General features: G+C 34.9%; 1 protein-coding gene and 1 long non-coding RNA gene across 2 annotated transcripts in view; both read right to left on the reverse strand.

The window, feature by feature from the left end:
• The window catches only part of CAPZA2 (capping actin protein of muscle Z-line alpha subunit 2), a 43,063-nt gene extending 20,119 nt beyond the window's left edge, over positions 1-22,944 (reverse strand). The window contains exons 1-2 of the mRNA XM_011372385.2: positions 22,764-22,944; positions 1,052-1,115 (exon numbers count right to left, since the gene is read on the reverse strand). Coding sequence (XP_011370687.1) covers positions 1,052-1,115; positions 22,764-22,802 — 103 coding nt within the window. The 5' untranslated portion in view covers positions 22,803-22,944. The remainder of the gene's footprint in view (positions 1-1,051; positions 1,116-22,763) is intronic.
• Positions 14,428-22,755, reverse strand: LOC111746945. The gene is made up of 3 exons (XR_002783336.1): positions 22,319-22,755; positions 14,855-14,918; positions 14,428-14,475 (listed from the first exon to the last, which is right to left on the reverse strand). It is a non-coding gene; the product is annotated as an uncharacterized LOC111746945 (long non-coding RNA).
• Positions 22,945-26,911: the final 3,967 nt, after the last annotated feature.

Consider the following 26,911-nt stretch of genomic DNA (forward strand, 5'->3'; position numbering starts at 1 on the left):
TTAATTTCCAATTTTTTTTACAATGTAGACTTGCCATTCTTCCTCTAATGTAGCTCAGTGGTTCAATTTTTAAATGCGTAAGAATTATCATATGTAATTGCATACACAAAATCATATATTATTATAATTTGTGGATGACTTAAAGAATTTTCAAGAGTAATTTTAACTTTATATAATTTTTGCTTCCTATTTTGACTTTCAAATCTAATCTTTTCTGAGATGAGATTCCATTATATCTTATACTATGAATAAAAATGAGTGATTAAACTTAATAGACATGTTTAAAAAATGAAACTAAAAAGCCCTGCACAAATTAATTTTAATTTAAGGCATGGTGAAGGCCAAATATATATGAATTAGAAATAACACATTTAATGTACTTGTGGTAGCTTATTCTTAAAACTACTTAAGTTTTGTAAAAAAAAAAAAAAAAAAAAAAAAAAAATCACCACAGGCCATTTTCCTGGCGATTGTGTGAACCATGTCATTCTTATTGTTAAAGTGGAGCTATTGTTACAGTTTTTACAGCAACCGGGAGACTATAGAACAGTTTAATTTCTGATATATAGGTGAATAATTATTAAAATGTTTGCCAGTGAAGCTTAAAGAAAAGCATACTGTAAACTAATTTATAAGATATTATTTAAATAACAAATTTAAATTATAATATCATCTGCTAAATAAGCATGGTGAAATAATACTCCACCCCCTTTGACTGTTCATATAAATCCAGTATGTTTTTCTTTACAAGAAATACAAAAATGTATGCAACAATTCTAAAAAATAATTAAAATTGAAGTTTTCTTATCTTTTTAAATGATTTAATATTATTCTCTTAAGAGTGTTAATTTAGTCAAACATTATTATCACATATACCATAACTACATTATATTCTAGCCATTACAAAATCCAGATTGACAAATATTTTCACTGTAACTAAGAAAACACAGAATTTCCTATATATTCCCCTTTGCTTATTTTGGTTACATAATTTATTCTTTACAAAAAGAGTACTTGATATATCGATTAGTGTTATGACTTAAACACTCACCATTAAATACCTCATTAAATTCTCCAGGAGGGGCGTGAATGATGAACTTGGCTGCTATACGCACCTAAAATAGAAATGAAGATATAAATGTTTCATAGCATAGACCTCTGCTATAACAACAACAACAATGATAACGAAAGCAAAATTATACTATTCTAAAGTTCTACTGAAAATAGCTTAATAAAAATTTAAAGAGTCACACTTCTTCGTTTAAACACCTTAAGCTTATTAATATTTTAATCATTTAATATAATCACAATATATAGGTTGAATATAGATAAAACATATAAAAGTCTCATGTAAACAACCCAGTTTTAGCCTTATGGAATTAGAAAAAGAATAAATGAAGCCCAAAGTTAGTAGAAGGAAGAAATAACAAAAATTAGAGCAGAAATAAATTATTCTGAGACTAAAAAGACAATAAAGAAACCAAGAGCTGGTTCTCTGAAAAGATAAAATTGACAAGCCTTTAGCTAGACTTACCAAGAAAAAAAGAGAAGACTCAAATAAAATCAGAATTGAAAGAGGAACTGTTACAAATGATACCACAGAAATACAAAGGATCATAACAGACAACTATAAACAATTATATGCGAACAAACTGGACAACTTAGACGAAGAGGATAATTCTTAGAAACAAACAACCTGCCAAGAATGAATCATGATGAAATAGAAAATCTGAACAGATCAATTACAAGAAGGTTGAATCAGTAATCAAGAACCTTCTAACAAACCAAAGTTCAGGACCAGATGACTCCCCTGGTAAATTCTACCAAACATTCAAAGAATAACTAGTACAAATCTTCCTCAAAATTCTCCAAAAACAGAAGAGGAGGAAACTCTTCCAAACTTTTATAGACCAATATCCCTGATAAACAGATGCAAAAATCCTCAACAAAATACTAGCAAACTGAATTAAACGATACATTAAAAGAATCACAATCCTTTTAATACCGCAATCAAGTGAGATTTATGCCAGCATGCAAGGATGATATATCATATTAACAAAATGAAGGATAAACAACATATGATCATCTCAATAGAAGCAGAAAAAGTATTTGACAAAATTCAACACCCAATTATGATAAAAAATCAACAAAGTGGAGAAAGAGGAACATATCTCAATATAATAAAGGTCATATATGACAAACCCGCAGCTAACATCATATCTGAAGATGATTTTAGAGGAAAAGCTCTAAGATCAGGAACAAAACAAGAATGCCCACTCTTACCACTTTTATTCAACACAGTATTGGAAGTCCTAACCACAGGAATTAGATAATAAAAGGAAATAAAAGGCATCCAGTAAAACTGCTGGTATTTGTTGGTGACATATTATATACAGAAGACTCTCAAGACTATATCAAAAAACTGTTAGAGTAAATGAATTCTGTAAAATTGCAAAGTACAAAATCAATACACAAAAATCATTTCTATACATTAATAATCGACTGTTAGGAGGAGAAATAAGAAACAACCCCATTTATAATTACACCAGAAAGAATATCAGAAATAAATTTAACCAAGGGGTAAAAGACTTGTATATATTGAAAACTACAAGACTTTCATTCGTGAAAGAAATTGGAAAATATAGCAAATAAATGGAAAGGTATTCTGTGCTCATGAATAGGAAGAATCAATATTGTTAAAATGTCCACACCACCCAAAGCAATCTACAGATTCAATGCAATCCCTTTCAGAATTCCAGTGGCATTTGTGACAACATGGATGGAGTTAGAGGGAATTAAGCTAAATGAAATAAGTCAGAAAGAGAAAGATAAATGCCTTACGATCTCTTCTGCATGTAGAGTTTAGGCCAACCAACTAAGCAAAAACCTAAGCCACCAAGCTCATAGATACAGAGAATAGACTGGTGGTTGCCAAAGGTTAGGGATGGAAGGGAAGTGGGGAAAAAAAGAAAAAATATATTTTCATGTATAATTTAATGCATTTAAAGATTCAAAGCTACCCTACCTATAAATATTTCCTTGTAAGAAAGTTTTTCTTTAGACAAAAGTAGAATAAAATTATTAAATTTCTCATGCTAAGTGAAATAAGCCAGAGAGAAAAAGTTGAAAACCACATGATATCACTTATATGTGGGATACAAACCTAAAAGCAACAAATGAACAGGACAAACAGAGACTCATGGACATGGACAACAGATGAGCGGTGACCAGAGGATGGGTGGAGGTTGGGGGGGTAGGAGGGAGATAGATGGGGTAAAAGGGGTCAAATGTTGGTGACATTAAAAAGTTAAATAAAATTTTAAAAAAAGAAAGAAAATTTCTATGTGTGAAGAAATAAGATGCAGTTAGGTATAATGAAGAAAACGGACACATTTGTGTCTATAAAGTCACAAATTAGTAAAAAATACAGAAAGGAAGAGGGGAAGAATGGCCTAATGTTTTTAATAACATGAGACTTGACTATATCTTAGGAAATTTTAGTTCAAAGATAAGTGAGAGAAAAAAATATCAACAGGTATACTGAGAGGCATATTTTAAGAGAATAAAGGCTATGTTTGATAAACAGATGAATCAGTAATATATACCTAAGTGGTTAAATAGCATGCCCAGTCTTGAGTTTTCCAACCACTACACAGTAATCTCTGACTACGTTCAGGCAGTGTTCCTCAAAGCAGTACACCAGTGATTTTGTCGGAAATGCACAGTCATAGGCCCCTCTCTGAACGACTAAGTTAGACTCTGGAAATGAGGCCCAGGAAATACTATTTAAACAAGCTTTCCAGATGATTTTTAAATGCACATTCAAATATTTGCTGAATTAAGGGATCAATCAGCCTTGGCAAAAACAAAAGCTTCGACTTATTTTCATCTTGTCCATTTTACTAGCACTGTCATTTCTCTAATGTGGAAACTAAAATAACGGAAAGAAAAAGAAATAGTTATATGTGTTTGTATATATATGTTGTGTGTATGTGTGCATCTAAGTACACATCTGATTTTCAGAAGACAGAGACGGATGAAAAAAGTGCATATAGCTAGAACAAAGATGTTCCTAGGTAGAGGCCATGTAATTGACAAGGCCTTAAAAAGGTTAAAAAATGTCAATTTAAAAAGTTTTTATAGTCTGGAACATTAAAAAGTTTTAAGCAAAATCAGTGATGGGTTGTTGGATACCATAGAGATAACAATGATGAAGATGATGACAAAAACAGGATTAACTGAAATTAGTGTTTACCAAGCACTTTGCATGGATCATGTCATTTAAGTTTATAAGGTAGTTACTATTATATTTGCAAGTTTTTTAGATGAGGTATTGAAGCAGAAGTAACTCACTCTGATTTGAGTCTTTTATTCACTACATTATGCTGCTTCTCAGGTTTAAAAGTTTTGGTACAATGGATAAGATCCAGCTACCAAAAGATGAACATGGCAGAATGTAATAGTGTAACCACCTACAACTGTCTATTCAATATAAATTTTTTTTTTTTGGTATTTAAAATGTCATTAACAACTTAAAATGAAACAAATTCCTTAAAAGACACAAAAACCTAGATTCACTCAAAGGATAGATAATCTGAACAGTCCTAGATATATTAAAGGAATTGAATTTGTTGTTAAAAGTCTTTCAACAAATAAAACTCCAGGTTTTCTTATATCCAACATTCAAGGAAGAAATATACCAATTCTACACAAATTATTCCAGAAAACAGAGGTGAGAACACCTTCCAACTCATTTTAAGAGAACAGAACTACCCTAAACCAAAGACCAAAATATTACCAAAAACTCAACTGTAAAAAAAAAAGTATAAAAAGAGCCACTTTGAAATGGAGCAGGAGCTGCCATCCCAGAGGAACTGCCTTGTACTTATGCCTCAAATCTTTGGAATGTTTAAACAGGGCAAAATAACCTTTGGACTGGGCCTAAAGCAACAATGTGTCTCAAACAACTATTTGCAAAGATAACAAGAAAGCAGATACTATGACTACAGGACTGATGACTACCAGACTGAAGATTAAAAACACTGTTTAGAATTAGCATCACTATGTTAGCTTATCTGCACCAACAGAAATATCTTCCTTCTACTGATTTAACTGTCTCCTTCACCTTTCTTATAAATACCCTCAGCTTTTTTGTCTCCTAATTGGAATGCTATTTGGGTTTCTGCCTGAATCAGCGCTTCCCAAATAGCTGTTCTTCTCTGATCCCAAATAAATGCCTGTTGCTATTCACTTTGGCCTTTTATTTTTAGGTTAAGACAATTCATAGACCAAAATCTCTCATTAACATAACTGCAAAAATCCTCAATAAAATATTAGCAAGTTGAATCCAGAAGTATACAGAACAGATAACACATCAACAAATAAGGTTTATCCTGGAAATGTATGTGTGTTTCAATACTTAACAATCAATGATAGCAATTCACAATAACAAGTGATTAAAGATGAAAATGACAGATCATCTTAATAGATACAGAAAAATTATTTGATCTTCAACATTCAATGAAGGTAAAAACTCTTTGCAAACTGAGAATATCTTTAATCTGATAAAAGGTATCTACAAAAAAGCCTACAGCTAACATCACCTTTAATGGTCAAAGACTGAAGGCTCTACCCCCTAAAAGCCAGAACAAGACAAGAATGATCATTCTCACTCCTATTTAACATCACATTGTCTTACTACAATAAGAAAAGACATAAAAGAAAGTTCATAAATAATATAAAACTTTTTACTTGCAGATAACATGATTGTTTACAAAATATAAAAAAAAAAAAGACCTATAAAACTCTTAGGTATAAATCTAGCAAAATAAGTGCAGGGCTAGCATGCTAAAAACTACAGAAAACAATGATGAAAGAAATCAAAGAAAGGCTAAATAAATGGGAGAGAAATGTTATGTTCACAGACAGGAAGTTTCAACATCATGAAGATAATCTTTCCCAAACCATTCTACATGGTCAACAGAGGTCCAATCCAAATCTCAGCAGGATTTTTTGGATATACACCAACAAGCGGATTCTAACATTGATGTTTTCTTCGTTATTTTTCTATGTTTGAAAAATGCAATGAATGCTGATTATTTTGGCCATGTATTAATACTCCTTCTGCTCAAATGCAAGCAAGATAAAAAATCACTGATGCCCAGAATAACCACAAATACACACACATTAATAAACACCATGCTAGTAAAAAAAGGATTTTAGTTAGTAAAGAGAGGAAATGAAATATATGTTATTTCATATCCTTAATAGCAAATGCAAATAGTAAAGGCAAATGAACTAGAATATAGAATAGCCAAAACAATTCTGAAAAAGAACAAAGTTGAAGATTCATACTATCTGATGCCAAGACTTAAAATAAAAAGCTACAGTCATTAAAATAGTGTATTGGTGAAGGGACAATCAACAGAACTGAGAGTCCAAAAGCATACTCATATATACATAGGGCCAAATGATTTTTGACAAAGGTGTAAAGGCGATTCAATGGAGAAAGGATATCTTTTCAACAAATGATATTCAATGAGATATCCATGAGCAAAAAAAAAGTACCTCAATCTAAACCTCATACCTTATTTAAAAAATTACTTCAAAATAGATCATAGGTCTAAATGTAAAACAAAACTTAAAAAACTTAAAAGGAAACAGAAGAAAATCTTCATGATCTGGGGGTAGGTAAAAAATTCTTAGACATGCTACTAAAATCATGATCCATTAAAAAAAAAGTTAAATTAGGGAAATGAATATTAAAATCATGAAATACTACTACATCCCTAATAGAATGGCTAAAACAAAAAGATTGGTAATAGTGCTGATGAGGATGTAAAACTGGAACAGCCCAGTGAATTACTAAATACATTCCTAGACCTACTGCTAACCCAGTATAAAAGAGTTTGGCAATTTCTTATAAAGTTAAGCACACACAATACGACACAACAATCTCACTCCCAGGTATCTACCCTAGAGAAATGCAAATCTATTCACAATTGGTCAAAACTGAAAACAATGCACAACCTAAATGTCCACAAATGAGTGTATGAATAAATGATGGTGGTCTACACAATGGAATACTACTCAACAAAGAAAAGGAACAAATTATGAATATTTGCAACAACTTGGATGAATCTCAAAAGCCTTATGCTGAAAGAAACCAGTCTCGAAAGTAATAGTATATGTTTCATTTATCTGACATTCTCAAATAAACAATATTAGAGCAATGGAGAACAGATCAATGGATACCAAGGGCTGGGAGCAGAGGTAGGAAGGGTGTGAATATAAAGGGAGAAGTGAGGGAAAGAAAGAAAATGAACAAGTTTTGGGAGGCGACAGATTTTGGTAGTGGTTACATGAATCTGTACAGGGTTGAAAGTCATCAGAAAAAAGGGGGCGGGTACTTTTGCTGTATGTTAATTAAAAATATATTTTACGTATTTTCAAACCATTTTTTCCTAAACTATTTAAGAGGACTATTAAAATAAAAAGGCAAAATATAAAGATTACTTTTAAGCAGGCAAGGATGAAATAGGTTATGGAAGATAGCACATGCTAAACATACATTGGAATCTATTATGATTATGTAAAAGTCTTACTTTTCTTCTGCCCCTTCCTCATCTTTCCTACTGAGGTAAGGAGTTGTTAGGGAGAATTTAAAACAAAGTCTTAAACACTAACACAGGCAACAAATAAAATTGTGGTAACCTGCTGATGAATTAATGAAACGTTTCTTTCGAAACTTTTAGAATTTAGAGGTAATTGTTTTTAATACTCCTAATGACTTCCATACCACCTATAAAACTGCCAAAAATTAAAGTATTAAGAGCAACACACACACACACACACACACACACACACACACACACACACAGCATGCAAGAGGGCACGTGTATAGTGATGGGATATATTAGTTGTTGTGCTTTAAAATTTTAGTTGTTTCACAAAAAGGCATAAATCATTTAGAATTTTCGTCAGTTCTATTTTGAGTTTTCACCAAAAAAAACAAAAATGAAAACAAAAATGATCTATATTTTTATTCTACAGACTTAATTGCAATTGTTATTGCAATAAATGTATGCAGTAGCCAAAGGAGTTAATGGACTGCTCACAACATCCAAAGAGAAGGGTAGGTGAGAAGAAGCACTAAGGGTTGGGAGGTCATGAGAACAGTTGGGTTGAAAATCCTCAAAGTTTCTCTAACACACATGGCACTATTATCTACCCCTAGGTATATCAAAGTTTTTCTGGAAGAGCCCAGTGAATTACTAGATACATTCTTAGGTCAACTGCTAAATCCTTTACTTTAACCACCACCTTCCTCCATATGACATTATTAGAAATCAAGCCTTTATTAACTGGAGTCACATTCAGGAAAGAGCTATTATTTTCATTGTATTTCTAAACTGCAATTCTAGATTGGGTATGGGGGGAATACCTTGGTTTTGATGGGAAGGTGTGGCTAGATGGGAGTCACCAGCAGCTGACAGGCATGCCGCATAACAACTGCACCAAGAAATATAGTTTTAAAAAGTTAACCTTCTTAATGTATTAACCTGGGCTAAAAGCTGAAAGAATTATATTTCTCCTTTTCTTTTTCTTGGACCCAAATCTAATTTTCTATAAGATATACAGAAGATAAACATAACATAAAAAGTATGTTCCATTCTGTTGTGCTTCTTGTAAAAGAGCAGGTACCACAAATGACTATAGTTACTTATACAGAAGATAAAATAGTGTATTCAAAACCATATCCAAAATGTTAGCTCTGAGAAAAAGTTCTTCCCATCAACTGAGATACAAAAGTATTTATTCACTGTCGAACTTCATTTTTGTACTTTCTCTTATGTGCTTAAAAAAAAAAAAATTCTACAATTCAAGTAACAAATAATGATAGAAATAAATAGTAGCCCAGAGAATAAAATAAGAATCCAGAGTCCACATTAATATAAGTGAATGAACAAATGGAGAAAAGGGAAAGCTCTTTGTTATAGTAGAATTTCAACTAATGTAGAAGGAATAATTGAATTAGAAAGTCAGCTTGGGCAACCACCACAGTAATTGTTGCAGGCAAAAAATTGTCTATGGATGCTAAAATTAGTGGGTAAAAGTATGATAAAACAACAGGACTGAAAATATCTTACATGGTCTGAAAATATCTTTCCACAAAATACTTAAAGGGATAAACAGTAATTTTACATTGAGGAAACCTGCCACATACCACCTTTACTCAATGATCAGTTATCTTAAATGACAGGAAGAAATGACACCATGTGCCTCCTCTTCATAGGATATATGTGAGGACACAACATCACTTTTGTGATAGTCCTGCCAAAAATTCGTAGGCTGAATCTAACCATGAGGAAATGTCAAACAAACCAAATTAAAGAGGAGTTTACAAAATTACTAGTCTGTACTCTTTAAAAGTGTTACAGTTTTGAAAAACAAACAATGCTGAGAAAGTTTTCCAGATTAAAAAAAGACCAAGAGATATTACAACAAAATTCAATATGATCCTGGACTGGCAATTGGTTGAAATCTGAATAGGGTCTGTAAATTAGATAATATTTGTCAATGTTTAATTTCTTGTTTTTGATAACTGTACTATGGTTATGTAAGACAAATCCCTAAACACAGTGAAATAGTTAGAAAGTAGGAAAAAATTCATCCTCTGTAGAAGTTGTGGAGATTTTCTCCTATATTTTTTCTAATTTTAAAGTGCTGCTCTTTGCATTTAGGTCTTTAATCTACCTGGGATCGATTTTTGTGTTATGATGTGGGATGGAGATACATTTTTTTATTACATTGTCCTATGCGCAAAAAAAAAAATCCTATTTCTTAAAATGTACCTATTTTCCTCACTGGACCAAAAATAAATATTTTAAAAAGTATCTTATATGTTCAGCACTATTTTAAAAATGTGAATTACTTCTTTAAGTCAGTCAGTTACTTCTTCATAGTCATGTCATACATTTTAATAAATTCCAAAAATCCTTCTAAAAAGTGTCTAATGAACTTACCAGTCATCATTCAGGTAGTAATCACAAGAATGTAACTTGCTCAAGGAACTTTTGAATATTCAATTTACAGGCAGTAAAAAAGGGTAACTATCCTGTTATTACAGAGGCATGGCTAACACTAAGAATATATCAATGTAAGTAATGTGACATTAATATTCCATTTCTCACAAACAACTTAATTTGTTTAAAGATTTCCAATGGTTATCTCAGGAAGTAATGAATAGTTCATTTTTGTACACAAAAATCCTAATAAGGTTATTCAGGCACTGTTGCAGTTTACCATGAGCTACTGTCTCCTTAAAATCAAGTTAAGCAATTTTGGATTAAATAGAGGGTTCTAATTACCTGATTTCTAATTAAACACCTACCTAAATTGTGTTTGCTGGCTGTAACTGTTTAATACAAATTTTCAAATGACAAAAAACTTGTCTTTATTTAACCTACCAAAATTGTTTATTTCAAAAGTTCTCCCTTATGACCAAGCAATTTCATAACTAGGTATTTATATAAATGAATGCATATGTCTACAAAAAGATTACCTAAGAATGTTCATAGCAGCCTTATTCATAATAACTCTGAATGATTATCGAGAGGAAAACGGCTAAATAAATAAACTAGGGTACTGATACAAGCAACACCATGAATCTCAAACACGCTGAGTGGAAAGAAGTCAGATGCACATACAAAATACTGTGATTTTATTTATACGACATTCAAAACCAAGGAAAATTAATCTATGGTGATAAAAGTTAGAGTTTGGTTGGGAAAAGGGTATAGGGAACTTTCTGATGTGATAGAAAATGTTCTTTATTTTCAGTAAATAAATGGTGGTTGCAAAGGTGTATATAGTTGTGAAAACCCACTGAACTGAACATTTAAAAATTGTGCACTGTATAGTAGGTAAATTATATTGTAACTAAAAAAATGCAAAAAAACCCTCATATACATGATAGCATTTTACCATTTTGTCTTTATGTATAAATGTTAATTAAAAAGCATTCTAACAATGACAATTAAGAAGTGAAATTATTTTCTAGTTAACAAACACAAACGTTTTAATATTAATTTTTACTGCTAAAAATCCACAAAAACATATTTATCTAACCTTTTGCTTTTCTAATAAAAATACAGTAAAAAAAATTAAAAATAAATGTTAAAGAAATAAAGGACCTTAGGCTTTCATTCTGAATTACAGAAAGTACTATGTTGGCATGAACCTACTATGTAGGGCATTTGCCTCAGTCTCCTTAAAAAATATCAGACATTCTGGAGGAAAAAAAAATGGCATAGATAGAGGCTCTGTTCATCCCTCTGGCAACCAAATCAAGGTTATGACAGAAACAAGGAGCAGCAGCAAGGAAAAATCGCCTGGGATGTAGCCATACAACTAGGGAGAAATCCAAGAAATCGCCCTGCAACGGCAGAAGGTAGCACGGGGCGAGGACGCAAGGCTGCCCAGTCTCGAGTGTCTGAGTGAGACAGAGGCTGTCGCAGCAGCAGACGCCTCTTAAAGGGGCCACATCCGCGAGCGGATTTTTCTGGTGATAGACGTGCTCACTCTGAGCACCAGTGCTGGTTCAACTATGCGCAGGGGGCACCAGGGACTTACAGGGAGATACTGTTGGAGTGAGGGAGACTTACAGGGAGACTCACTCTATATGGAAGTGCCGGCAATATCCATTGTTCTCTGTTGAGCCCCTCCCTGTCCCAGTGTGCAAACACAGCACCTCCATAGCCAGGACATCGTCCAACTGGATAACAGAGGTCGCTCTGCGCAGAGGATTCCCTGAAACCCCAACTCCCCTAACTCGAGGTCCCACCCAAGTCACACCCAGGTATATCTCAGCCAGTCAGGTGCTCCTTGCTGAGCAGCACCTAGACTCACACTGGAGGCAACCTCCATTTCTGGTGTGGCCTTTTGAGGCAGCTATAAGCACAGCCATCTGTAGATTGCTTGCTGAATCTTAACAGGTAGCCCCAGAGGGGCAGACGCTTAGGCTAAATTTGGCCTGTAGCTGAACCCCTCTCAGGATTGTGCCACTGGACACTTACTTCACAAATCCATACTAACAAGACCGGGAGACTTAGCAGCATTGCTTAGTACACAGAAATAGACACAGAAAGGCAGTCAAAATGGAAAGACAGAGAAACAGAAACAATACGAGAGAACAGAACAGAGATCCAGATACAATAGAGTCAAGTAATCTAACAGATGCAGAGTTCAAAATACTGGTTATAAAGATGCTCAATGAACTTTTGGGAAGTGTAGACATTCAGCGAGAACTTCGACAAAGAGATAAAAAACATAAAAATGGAAATGGAAATTAGAAGAGGGAATCAGTCTGAAATGGAGAATTCATTATCTGAGATGAGAAGTATATTAAATGGAATAAACAAAGCGAATAAACAAAGTGAATAAAGAAAAGGATCAAATGCTCTATCTAGGAAATGGGGAAGCCAAGGACATACAATCGGAATGGCAAGGGATAAGATGCCAAGACTATAAAAATAATTTAAGGAGCATATGGGACACTATTAAGGGTCCAAATATCTATCTGATGGGCGTACTTGAAGGAAAACAAGATGTTGGACAGCTATTTGAAGAAATAATGATGGAAAACTTCCCTAACCTGGTGAAGGAAATGGACATAAAACCCCAGGAAAATCAGAGAATTCCAAAAATCAGGGATCCAAAGAGGCCCACACCAAAACGCATCATAATTAAAATGCCAAAGGTTAAATACAAAGAAAGAATATTAAAAGCAGCAAGAGAAAAACAGATAGTTACTTTACGGAAACACTGGCAGCTGATTTCTCTAAAGAAACTATGCAGGACAGAAGGGCTTGACAAAACATATTCAACAGGATGAAGACCCAGGATATACAACCAAGAAAACTTTATTCAGCAAAGCTATCATTTAGTGTCAAAGGACAGATAAAGAGCTTCCCAGACAAAAATAAGCTAAAGGAATTTATCACCACCAAGCCAGTATTACAGGAAATGTTGGAGGGACTTCTTTAAGAAGAAAAAGCATGTATCAGAAACATAAATAAGAATGGTAATAACTACATTCCTATCAATAAGTACCTTAAATGGGAAAGAATTAAGTGCTCCAACCAAAAGAGAGAGTGGCTAAAAGGATAAGAAAACAAGACCCCTACATATGAAAAGGAATGGGATGGAAAAAGATATTGCTTTGATGGACCTAGAAGGTATTTAAGTCAGACAGAGAAAGATAAACACTATATGATTTCACTTATATGCAGAATCTAAGAAATAAAAAGAACAAACTAATCAAAAACAGATGCACAAATATAGTGGATAATTTGGTGACAGACAGAGGGGAGGAGGGTTTGGGGGACTGGAAGAGTGGAGCGAAGGGTTAAAGAAGTACAAATTAGTAGTTGATGGATGGTCACAGGGATGGGGAGCATGGCAGAGGGAATGCAGTTAGCATTAATACTTTGGCTAGGTGGAGGGTCAGGGAAGGGAGAGACCAATGGGGGGGGGGTTATTTTACGAACTATATAGATGTCTAACCAATGTACTGTGTACTTGAAACTAATAAAATAAATTAATTTAAAAAATATTGGACATTCTTGCTTAAGGTGAGGACTCTGGTCAGGTGTTTTTACTCTACTCACCATTTCCTTTACCAGTACACAATTTATAAGGAAGAAATCAGTGCTCACACTGAATAAACTGAAGCTGATCATTCTGAGTCAGCTTCCTAAAAAATCCCAGAGCAGTGAAATTTCTACATTTGGAACTTTATAAAGTTTTTATCATAGGTTTCACCTGATTCTCAAGGGATATATCAAAAAGGGTCACTGCCTTAGAGATGGGTAGTAAAGTTAAGAGCTATTATGCATTTTTCCACTTCAACTATAAGAATTATTTGACATTGTTTCCTGTAACTCCCTAAAAATTGCCTATGCCTTTTTGAGAGTTACAAGCAAAATAAGAATAGAAAAACACTTTTTAAAACTCTTTCTTATTTATTTTTATTATGGTGACATTGGTTAACAAAATCCAGAAAGTTTCAGGTATACGATTCAACACTAAAGCATATACATATTGCATTGTGTGTTTATCATCCTGAGATTTGTTTCTGTCACCATATATTTGACCCTTTTCACCTCATCTCCCTTACCCTTCCCCCCCACCCTCTGGTAAGCACTATTCTATTGCCCATGTCCATGAGTCTCTGTCACGTTTGTTTCTTTTAGGTTTATATTCCACATACAAGTAATGTCACGTAGTTTTCAACTTTTTCTGCCTGGCTTATTTTGCTTAGCATGATTATCTCGAGGTCCATCCATGTTGTTGTAAATGGCAGTATTTCATCTCTTCTTATGGCTGAGTAATATTCCATTGTATATATGTACCACAGCTTCTTTATCCCATCATCTAGCATAGTACACTTCAGTTGTTTCCATGTTCTGGCCACTGTGAATAAAGCTGCTATGAATATCAGTGTGCAAATATCTTTTTGGACATATGTTTTCAAGTCTTTAGGGAAATTCCATACTGTTTTCCATAGTGGTTGTACCAATTATTTAAATAGTTTATAATTAAGTGATCACTATTGCATGTCTGTGTTACAGACAAATTTCCTTCAATTTTTTCCTTTATAATTATCATTTTGAATGGTAATTAAAAACAGGGTCAATATCACTTAATCTGAAACTAGGTCATCTACTGAATTCAACATCAAATTTTCTTTAAATATGCTTTTATTTTTTATTTAAAATATTTAAAAAACCACGATCCCAAAGTAGACATTAGCATTAAGTGGAAAAGTTATATAAGCTCTTATTTATCTTACATTTTCTACTTCTTGCCTCTGAATCATTCCCCTCGGCCCACAACCAGTCCTGAAGTTTTTGTTTCTTTAAAAAAAAAAAAAAAAGTATCCTTAAAATGAAATAGCAGAAAAAAATGTAGTAGTAATAACTAGTCTTTCTTTTCTGCTTAGCTACCAATTTTTTTTTTTCAAGAATAATTTATACTTTCTGTCTGTTTCTTATCCTTTAGTCAACATTGACTGAGCACCACAATACAGTGGGACTAAATCCTGGTGGCACATTCAAATCATCTAGGAAGCTTTAAAAAAACAAAAAGCACAGAGGCTCTAGGCTTCTCCCATGAGTGAAGCCTGTGCATCCATGTTTGTTTATAAACTCTCCAGTTGATTCTAATGTGCAGCTAGAGCTGGAAACCACTCATCTAACATGTGCCAGGCACTGTACTGGATTTACACAGATGACTAAAACACAGAGCCTAACCCTGAAGGACACAAGAAATAAGAACATCAGGAAACTTATTAAAACTGGTAAATGTTATAACAAAGGTATGTACAAACTGCTGAAGGAGCAGAGATAGGCTAAGATACAAACGTAGATGACAGAAATCTTTGGATCTAGTTATTGAAGAATGAGTAGTTTACAACACACGCAAGACTAAAAGGCCATTTCTGAAAGAGAGAAAACATATATGTACTTTTTTAGATCCTGGTAATCTGGCTTTTTGCTCTTTGCTTCCTGCTCCAAATTGTAGTAAAACTGCTCTCTTAAAGGCCACCAATGATTTCTAGTCCATTACTTAAATACTTGGCCTCATCTTTCTTTAACAGTTTCCAATCAGTAAAATAGAAATAACAACAAGATTACTCTGACAATTTAGAGATATAGTAGATATTGGATATACAGTAGTAGATATAATTTGTTTCTCATCCCTTAAATTCAAAGGCTCTTCTCAATCCTATAGTCCTTCTTAATCTCTCTGCAACACTGGCACTGCTCCTTCTGGAAATTCTCCACAAGTTCTACGATATGAGCACCTACTCTGTTCTACTTCAAGGGTCACTCCTCGCCTTTTTCTTTTCTTCTTTAAATGAAAGCATAACCAAAAGTATATGCTCTTTGCCCTCTTCTCTTTGTTATGTCTAAACTTGTTCTCTTAAAAAGCTTATCCCATCTCATTCCTTTAACCTGCAAAGAGTACTTCCAAATCTATATACAATCTCTGGGCCTGACCTCTTTCCCAAGCTCCATTTCTTCATCTCCATATCTGCTAGGCATGTTCACGTAGACCTTCTGCTAGAATCTCAAACTCAACATAACCTAAATCAAGTTTGCGCTTACTCTTCTCCCAGCTGTGCATCCTCTTTCCTATGTTCTCTAGTTAGTGGTGGGACCACTTCCTAGTCATCTAGATTTTAATGTTCGTAGTTATCTCTGATTCTTCCCTTTCCCCTACATTTACTCACCAACTCTGAAATCTGTTAGCAATCTTGTTTTTCCTTTATGTCTTATGAAAATACTTTAATTCGGACCCTAACACTTAACCCAGGTTCCCAACTGTTCTCACTAGCTCCAATCTGTCTAGTCCTGTGGTTTCCAACCAGGGGCAATTTTGTCCCACAGAAAATATTTTTGATTGTTATGACTGCGGGGATGATACTGGAATCACATGAACCAAGGATGCTATCAAACATCCTACAACGCACAGGACATCTTCCACAACAGTTATCCAGACCAAAACGTCAACAGTGCTCAGGATGCGAACTCCTGTGCTATTTAATAGCACGATTCATCTCTTACTTGCAAAATACCTGAGATATAATTCATACTCCCTGCTTCCTCCCATTTTCCTAATTTTTCTTCCTCTGTTGTGCTCTCTGGCATGACCTTATACCCCAACTGATGTTCACCATCCTCCTAGGCAGAGGTATTTTTCTGTCTTCTGAATTTCCATGAACTTAATAATTTTTGACCCTTTACAGTATGTATATATGTTATATATGTCTGATTCATCTCAATCTATAGTCTTGCATTGTGTCTACCAAACAAGTAATCAAATCACCAACCTTCAGTCTGAAACTTAATCTATGGTGTCACTACTTCTATTCACAAATATAATTCTCTTCTCCTTCCCTGCCCATCTGAAATTAAGTTTACAGATTTAACTTGCTTTAGTTAACTGAAATTTGAACAGAAGTATAGTGAATCTGAGTGTGTTGTGGGTAGGGAAGAGGAGAGCTTTAAAAACCAGTGTATCATTCACTGCATTTTCTTCTCACTGCTTCCTGGACTGTAAAAAAAGGGCTAAGTTTAGATTGGAATCCTCCAACAGCCTGAAATGACATGACTTCTGCTGACCCACACTAGACATATATAGGATGAGTGAGGAGATGTCATACAAAGCTCTCATCACCAACCACCTCACGCCAAGATTTTCAGTTGTTTGTTATTGTATTATATCCTTGTTTACCCTGATTCATTATTAATGTAAGATGTGAAATGTTGTGTACCGCTAAAAAAGGGAAAAATGCTATCAATTAAATATCATAAGTCACTGACTGTATAATGCAGCCTGATCTTAAGATATGGAAAATTATTATACTGAAATCAATGAAATATGGTATATCTGGTAAATAAATGAACGTGATGGTAGTTTTCAAAAATTATCTCCATTTATTGTTAACAGAAACTAAATAGAACTAAAATGTGCAAGAAGTTTTCAGCCAGTAGATTCACAATAAAATACGTAAATAAATGTGGTTAAGTCAAATTACATAAAAATTATACATCTAACCTTCAAAATAAAGGTTATTGTGAAACTTACCTTTTTGGATAACTATAGGCTCTTCTATGGAACCCCTATTTTCTTTGATATGCATGAATCTCTAACAATAAATTACTGCTTCAGGCAATTAGGCTGTTAGATAGAGCACAGAACCCAAGTCAACTTTTCCCATCATGCTTTTTAAACTTAAAAATTACTTTGTACTCTCTTCTCAAAGTGTTCTCATGTCCCTTGGTTTTACACAAAACTACAATGTTCCAGGTATATAACTATCCTTATTTTACAGACTGGATTTCAAATGCTCCGAAAACATATAACTTTACTTTAATGTGCAAAGTCTGAAAAACCCCACTAATATTATAGCAGCTATCCAGTTTCTGCTTGCTGTAAAAATTTTTTTTATTGGTGCAATGACAGAATTCATTCACCTACAAAATATAATCAGGAATATTTCTACATTAATAGCGTACTAATTTTACATTAATTATGGTGGAATATAATAATGGCTTATATTGTTTTTATATACAATCAAAATATGGTTGTGTAGTGAGAGAAAAGTATATAAACTGCTTATAAAGAATATTTAGCATGTGTATGTGACTTGAACCATAGCCAGTGTCATGAACTGTAACTCAAAGAGCACCAGGAATTTCATTTGACTATCTGAATCTTTAAAATCTATAATACTATTTAGAAATAAAAAATTTAGGCACACCAAATTTATCCTCAAAAATTTGCCTTTATATGATACTTTTACTTTTCATAAAACTTTTCTCTTTAACATTTTGAATTCATGATTCCTTAGTTCCTTTACTCACTGAACCACTCATTTCATGCAGCATAATGACACATACTAAAGATGACATTATTTCAGCACTTAGGAATCTCAATAGAAGAAAACAAGACAAGTAAATAATTATTACTGAAAACTGCATTTAATATTAATGATGTGTTATAACATTCAGAAGAAGAGATTAAACTAGCCACGTAATGTGAGTTAAATCTTGAGGGAGGAGTAAGACTTTCATCTTTCAAAAAGAAAACAGGCCAGGGAATCAGAGTTGGTAAAGTCATGAGCAGAGAAAATAAGTACAACTGACTGTGTTTACTACATGCCAGGCACCACTTATATTTACAGCAACTTACTGGTTAAGATACTTTCTGTTATACCCCCACAGAACAGAGGAAACTGAGGCTGAGAGATTAAATAACTTACATGAGGTGCCAGATGTGGACTAGCATGCATGTCTCTTTGAATTCACAGCATGATTAAATAAACGTATATATTGAAATATCAGAACTATTTAGGTTACAGTGGAATACAAAGCCACAAATACTATTTTCATGAGTTGTACTTCCTTGTAAGAGCAATGGAGAATCCAGGAACTAAAAGTTTGGGACTAGAAAAACAACATATTAAAACATGGCTTAGATACAGGAAATTAGAGGGATTAATCTAGAAAGTTTACAACAAAAGCCTAGCTGTAGCAAAAATAACAGAAGGGAAAGACCAGATATGAGACATTCTTCTAATCATACTTTTCCTCTCTTGGCTTTATTTCTTACTCAACAAAACAGGTAGGATCAATTTGCATTCTTTTTATACTGTAAAACTTTGTTAATAAACAACAGTAGTTAATATAAATAACAACAGCTAATTTAATAGCCTGGTCAACTGATAGGTAAAATAAAACCAAATATTAATATAAATGAACTTTTCAAAAAGAAATAAATTTGTATAAAATACATTTTGATAATGGATGTGACAAGATTTAGAAACTGTAAGGTACAGAGCAAAAGGAAAAAAAGTTAAAATAAAGCTGAAGTTAAAAACCTGAATGACTGGAATTAATGAGAATAGAGAAATAGAGAGGAAAATGAGCAGGAGGAGATCGAGTTCTGCCCCCATTTGTGTAGGAGGAAAGAAGAGGGGCATATATGAATTTACTTTTAGGCAGGTTCCGTATTAACTGTCCTTTGTGAACAGGACCAGCAGATCAAAATGTGTGGCCAGGGCTCAGGAGAGAAGTTAGGGCTGAGCTATGTACTTGAGACACATCAACAAAGATAATAAAAGTCGAAGCTATGAGAGTGGACCACTATAATCTCTGGGGGAAGGTGGGAGGGTCTAAAGGAAAAAAAAAAAAAAAAATCCTTTCCAAGCAAAAACTAAGTGCCTTCCTCCTGAGACTTGGAGTGACTTCCTGGATTTTTCTTATCTAAAGAGGGGTTTGGGAACGGTTCTTCTCACTTGAGCCTTATACAATTTCACATAATTTCAAATTCAAAAATTCTATATTGTGCCATACAGCTGATCTAGGAATGAAAAACATGATTGTTTTTTGGCCTAGAGTTTCTCTATGTAAAAAGTCTGTGGAACATACTATAGCAAATGAATAACTTTAAAGAACATTATGCTTCTTTGGATAGCTTATTTCCTATTAACCCAGTGGCTAAAAGTAAAAAAGGTTAATAAATTTCATAGTGATATCCTTAGAAAACTGGTTCATGATTAAAAAAAACAAAGATACAATTATAGATTAATTTCTAAAATGCTTCTTGCCATAGAATATATATGAAACTATACCTGTAATAAGCTTCTAAACGTGTTAAACAATAAACAACTTTTAAAGAGATCAAAACACAAATTTATAACATTATTCAATGTTTAGTATGTACAATTATTAAAAACAAAAAGAATCATTTTGGTTTTTTTTTTTCAAAATAAGCTGTCAACAAATTAAAAACAAAGAGATAAATGCAAAAGAGGGTCATATCATCAATTGTTTAAGGGAGTGTAATGTCACAAGCGCATAAACTTTGGATCCAGACAAATGAAGGTTTAAATACCACTTTTGCCACTTCCTACTTAGGTGTCCTTGGATGAAATACTTAAAGCTTTTAAAACCTTATTTTACTTATTTGTGAAATGGTAATTGTAAAACCTACTTCAAATTTACAATAAACTAACAAATGTATTTTCTGAGTCAGGCATAGGGTACTACACAAGTCTTAACAGCTTCCGTTCTTCAGATCTGCAATCAAAATGAAAATTCCAAGAGCTTAATAGCATTAAACGCCTATTTTTTTAAAATTACAAACCAGGAGACAGAAAGAGTAATATGATTTAAATATTAGTTTAAAAATACCACCTTTAAATCCTCTCTATTTGATTCCATACCAAACGTCCTGCTCCCCCAAAATTAAAAGAACATTTAGATAACTAAAGTGACAAGAATGATAGAATTTCACTTAACCAGTTACTCGAATTTAACTCAAAAATTTGGTCAGTATTTTTCTTAAATTACTAAATTGCAATGAAATCTATAAGTAAATTAATAGCCTTACAAAACTCAAAATAAAAACAAGCACCAAATTCCTTCAAATTAAGAATTGTCATTCATTTACTCTTAAAACATTGTTAGGCAAGCTTAGAGAATAAGACACACACCATTCCCTTTATTGGGTTAGTGCTCTGAGAGTGCCAGATAATATGGCATCTTACCATCTCATTTTGAAAAAACTTCCCTATTTTAGGCCTTGCCAACACATGGCTGGTCTGTATTAACTCCCACACTGAGTACTCTCTTCAGCTAGATTTCTAGCCACGAGCCACTAATCACCACTTCAGAAAGGTAGAATAAAAACATGACAATCTCTTTAACAAACTTTTCAACACTAATTAATTTTAAATGTGTGTGTGTGTGTACACAAGCATACATTTTCAGTTACCAACTTAATAGTTATAAACCAGTATTACACATGTGAAAACTGCGTAGCAACTTTCAGTATACAGGGATCTGTCTGCCTACCAAGAATCTTGTTGCTGTTCCCATTTTGTTGTTTTATTATCACTTTCACCAAAAGCAAAGAGAAAAAAAGATTTCCGAAACTGAAGATGAGGCTGACTTTTGCACTGACACAGGAAGATGGAACATTACATTTCGGTTCAAGAACAGACTATAGAAACACTTGGAGCGGAGAGTTCCAACTGAAAGTATCCTTTACATTAGGATTTCTTAAAACACCATGATGAGTCTGAGTTTCCTACATGGCTGTACTGCTTTGGAACTTAAAAAAAATAAACACTGCTAAATTAAGACTGGACACTTCGAAAACTGCAACCATCTTATTCATGTTATTTCAGTTACTTTTGAGTTTGAGAAACGTCAAGGTCCTTTCCAGAAAAATACTCAATATTGGTAGGATCCCTACTTCCCCTCTCTGGAGAATGGGCCTCACAGTAGCCAAAGGAAACGCGAATAAGAAAGAACTAGTCTAATGATCGGATTTCTCATTTTAAATGCCAGATAACTTAAGTCGTTCATCTGATTCCAATGCTGTCACAGCATTTAAGATACAGTAAAAGTAGTTGCTCAACCTCCTCTCTTCGGAAGAATTCCTAGCAGGACGATCCGGCGCAGCAAATCAGCCCCCGGAGGGCTGCTGCCAACCTGGGCAGGAAACGACTACTGACTGGGGAGGGGTCTTTCTGTGAGCAACTCGGCAGCCTCCGAGGGAACACGGAAGCTGCAAAGCTTACAGCTAAAGACAAAAAAAGAATAGGAAAAAGAGAAAGGCAGACTTTCACGGGGAAAGGAAAAAAGGGGTAGAGAACCAAGAAAGGAAGCATTTTGCTACTGGGAGGAGGGATTAGAGGGAGAAGTCAAGGTCTGTTTCCTAAGCGATTCTTTCCTCTTACCCCTCACGCCGGCTACACTCTTTGACCAGGCCGTCGGGCTGGGCGCTGCCCTTGGGCCGCTCGCAGGCCGGGACTCAGACCCCTTTGCAGTCCCCAGACACTGGCGCAGGGCCCTGCGGCCCAGGCGGAAGGACAGGGTCCCCGGCACCGCCGCCCTCCGAGACCCCCGCCCGCGCGCCGGGCGCCGCCGCCCCGCTCCCGCTTCCTATTTTCGGAGCACACACCCTACAAGGAGCGCAGCGAGCAGCCCAGGCAGAGACCTGCCCCCGCGCGCGGCCTCGGGTGACTGACAGGGGCAGGCAGTTGGCCGCCGCGAGAAGAGGGGGAGGAAGGGCAGCTGAGGGCACAGATCGATGCCCTTCCCCCGCGGCCGGACTCCGGGGTGATACGCCGGGGCTTTGCTGGCTCCCGGAACAACGGGCTCCGCCGCCTCCGCGGCTCTTACCTTCTCCTCATCAGACAACTGCTCCTCCAGATCCGCCATTTTCCTTCTGGCGACAAACCGCGGCAGCGGCGGCGGCGGCGGCGGCGGCCACCTGACTTCCCCCTTTCCGTGCGGTCCTCCACGCCGCGCGCCCCCGCCCAGGGAGGGGCCCCTAGCCCAGACCGCTGCGCACGCGCCCTGGGAGCCTCGCCTTCCTCGCCACAGCCCGCGGGGCCGGAGCGAGGATGTGCGCCTGCGCGGGGCCTCGTGGGGCCTGGGAGAGGGAGGAGTCGCCTACCGCCGCCTGCTGCAGGCTTGTCAGCATCATGAGTATGGGTTTCAGTGACCATATGGACCCAGTCTGCGACAAGTACATTCTGAGCCCTTGATTATGTTCCCATTAAGTCCTGAACTCTGCCAGCAGAAATATGAAAAGTGTACGAATAGAAGCTTTTTAAACATTCTGTTTTTTAAAAACATTACTGGAAAAATATTCAGCTTTCATTAAACTATGCACAGACAACCCAGGTTATAATTGGAAGATTGCTCTTGATATATTAACTTATTTATTAAAGAAATGTGTATTAGTCTTTTACTGTGTGTCAGGCACTATGTCAGTCTCTGCGAATATACAATGGTAAGCAAAAACCAGAGACCTGTTTTCAAACATCCACTGAACCATGGAGAAAGGCACTGTAGTATTGCAGGGGAATTCAAAGTTATATTATACATGATCCTATGGTTGCCAGCTAAAATACAGAAAGCCCAGTCAAGTTTGAATTTCAGATAAACAATGAATATATATTTTAATCATAAATATGTCTCATGAAGCATTTGAGATATACTAAAAAAATTATTCATTGTTTTCAAATTATATTGGATATCTACTACTTTTATTTGCTAAATTTGGCAACTGTACTTCTGAAGCTTCAAGTTTAGCAAGAGAGCAATGATATAGTCAAAGCTGTATGTATTAATTGGCTAGGAATCTTGTTAAAATTAGGTTGCTGATTCAATAAGTCTAGGATGGGGCTGGACAGTCTGCATTTCTAACGAGCTCTCAGATGATGCTAATGCTATTGGTTTGGCCCACATTTTGAGTAGCTAAATAGGAATTAAGACTTTAATCATTCTCACTGTAGCCTCATGAAGTAAGGTATTTATCAGCATTATTACACCCATTTTACAGAAGAGAAAAAACTAAGGCTAAATATTTGTCCAAGGCTGTACAGCTCTGAAGTGACTGAGTTGAAATTGGAACCCAGGCATCTTATTCTATATCCCATGTTCTTTCCATTTTGAGATCTTTCTTTCCCTCTAAATTCCAGGCACTCTCCACCAAATAAAATTTAATGAAGGCGATTACTCTCCCATCCCATCAATTCTATTTACCACTACATACTGCATCAACAGTACTTCCCTTTTTCTTCTTCTCCTACTGCCTTTTGGTTTCTATTTACTCAGCAATACCTAATATCAATAATTTGAATACAGTGAGTACCAGTAAATGTCGTTACTTGACTAACGGGTTTCCTGCTCCCTCTAAAGACATTACCCAAATCTGGTAATGTTTTGCAATAATTTGAGTCAGACTATGTAATCTGACTTGGTGATACTTTACATGTGGTTTCCCATAGTGACACAACCAGCAATTATGTATAATTTCTGATAATCTTTTCAAAAATTTCCCAATACCATCCTCTTGATACAGTTACAAAGAATTATAAGATTCATGTAATCTAGGAATTCTGAGAAGATTTCAAGCCGCCACAAAAAAAAAAAATAGATATAAATATAGAATAACCATTGTATGAATGCAAACAGAAATATGGTACAGGTATTCTTGATAATTAGTTATTTTATGGTTAAAACAAACAAAATATTCCTCCCATATACAATTCTACTTACTATGTGAGGATTTCTACTCCTTTATCATTTAATCTCTTAACTCACCTTTCTGCTTATTCGTGGTGTAATCTTGGCCTTCCCAATTAACTGCACGAGAACCTGATTTTTTTAAAAAAGTTTTTCCTTTTGTAGCATTAGTTTTTAAGTTACTTGTATGCTTCTAAATCTAGTTTCCTGTGGATGTGCTATATGCCCTCAATTAGATTTTAAGTTCGTCAAGGTCAGAGGTTACCCAATTTCATAGAATTACAATCTTAGAGTTCATCTAGTGCAAGACTCATTTTACAGCTAAGATGAGATTTAGATAAATAATATGTCTTGATAAAAATTTCAAATCTAGCTGATATTATTTTATAACCCAAGCATCCTGATGGTCAGGTTCATGTTCTACCTTTTATAGAATATCTTATACATACACATACATATGATATAACGTATCTGAATCATATGATATATAATATAAATGTTCAGTATTACTGACTGACCACTAAACAGTTACCAAATATAGCCTTCAAAATAACATATTATTTAATCTCTGTACTGGAAAACTAGTAACTGTAGTTTAAAAATGTGGCTTACCTCACTTCTGAGAAAAACTACCAATGTTAGACAACTAATATTTTGCTAATATTTTGTTGTTTGTTACCATCTCATGTTCAATTAACATAACTGGTCTCAAGCATTGTTGTTTAAGGCAGTAGAGAAGAGTCAAAAACCATGTATATTTTAAAAGTAATTCTTTCTAAATCAAATAATTGCCTAAACTATTGGTTACTTGTAGTTAGTGTGTTCTAATTATAGTCCATTTCCTCAGCTAGATTTGAAAGGCCCACACAAGTGGCACACCTGGAAAAACCTGACATGGATCACTCTAGAGCTACAAAGTAATTATAGAAGAAGTTTGTTTTTCATTTCCTCCTCCCTCCTAAATATGCTTTCCTTTGTATTAACCTCACCACCTTTGCCATAGCTCTAAATGCACACATTGCTGAAACACACAAAATTACCAAGGCATCACACTTTCTCATGCCTCTGTTGACACTCTATCTAAATTGTGTTTTGCAACCTATCCATCCTTTAAAATTCAACTCAGTTATCTTTTTTTTTTTTCATGAAACCTACACTGAGTCCTCTAGCTAAAGCTAGTAATTTCTTCTTCTAGATTCCCATAGAAAGTTTTCCATGGATTTTTGCCATGTACTATAGTGGCAAGGTGTACAAATTTTATAAATCAGTTCTAGGTTCTGATCTCGGCTTTGCCTTCAGTTAACTTGGACAACTTGCTCTGGAAACTTCGGTTTCTTCATCTGTACATTGGGGATAATAATGGTACCTTCCCATAGGGCTGTTGTGAGGATTTAATGAGCTAGTTCAGGTAAAGTGCTTAGCACTCAACACAGGCCTTAGCAATGAATGTTAGCTATTATCATCATATTATAATACCAATCAGTTCCTGGAGGACATGGGGTATGTCTTAATTAGCTGTCTGACAAATGCAGACTCTGGCTCCTAAGTGTTTAAAAAAGCTTTATTGTAATACATACTGATTGAATGACGTTTTCATTTTATATCCCTAAATGTTAGCTGAAAAATTGAGCTAGCCACCCATATAGGGTTTAGAGAATGCCATAAAATGTGGCTCTGAGTCTCCAGAACAGGAGAGCGAACACTTCCTCCAGAAAACCCCCAGTCATACAAACAATCCTATTCTTTCCTACTCTACATTCAGTCACCACTTACATTTCTAATTGATTTCCTACTCTTTCATTTCTCTGTCAACATAAGTTCAGGCCATCAGCATTGTCATGCCATGTCCCAAATGAAGTGCAGAATATGGGAAGTGTCCAAAGTGAGCCTTTAGGTTGAGATAGGACAAGTTTAAAGCTTCTACTTATTGCCATTAACTTATTTAAATCATTGTTACACAATATATCAGATATAGAAAAAAAAAATCTTGGTTTATCCCTTCTAACTTCCATTCCCTTCCCCATAGGCAACCACTAATCTGAATCTGGTGTTCATTATTCCCATCCATTTTGGTTTTTTCTCAACACACAAAACTGTTTGTTTTTCATCCTTTTTATCCACTTAATATATGGTACCTAATTCAAAAAGCATTTACGGAATGAATGAATTAGTATGATTTCTTTGCATAGTCTTAAAAAACTATATGACTAGAGAATATTAGACTAATTTCTCACTTTTAAAAATCTCCCTATTTGGCAACATAAATTATGGGGCATGAATGAAAAATTAAATCA

The sequence above is a fragment of the Pteropus vampyrus genome, unplaced genomic scaffold, assembly GCF_000151845.1.
Source record: "Pteropus vampyrus isolate Shadow unplaced genomic scaffold, Pvam_2.0 Scaffold206, whole genome shotgun sequence".
Classification (NCBI taxonomy): Eukaryota; Metazoa; Chordata; class Mammalia; order Chiroptera; family Pteropodidae; genus Pteropus; species Pteropus vampyrus.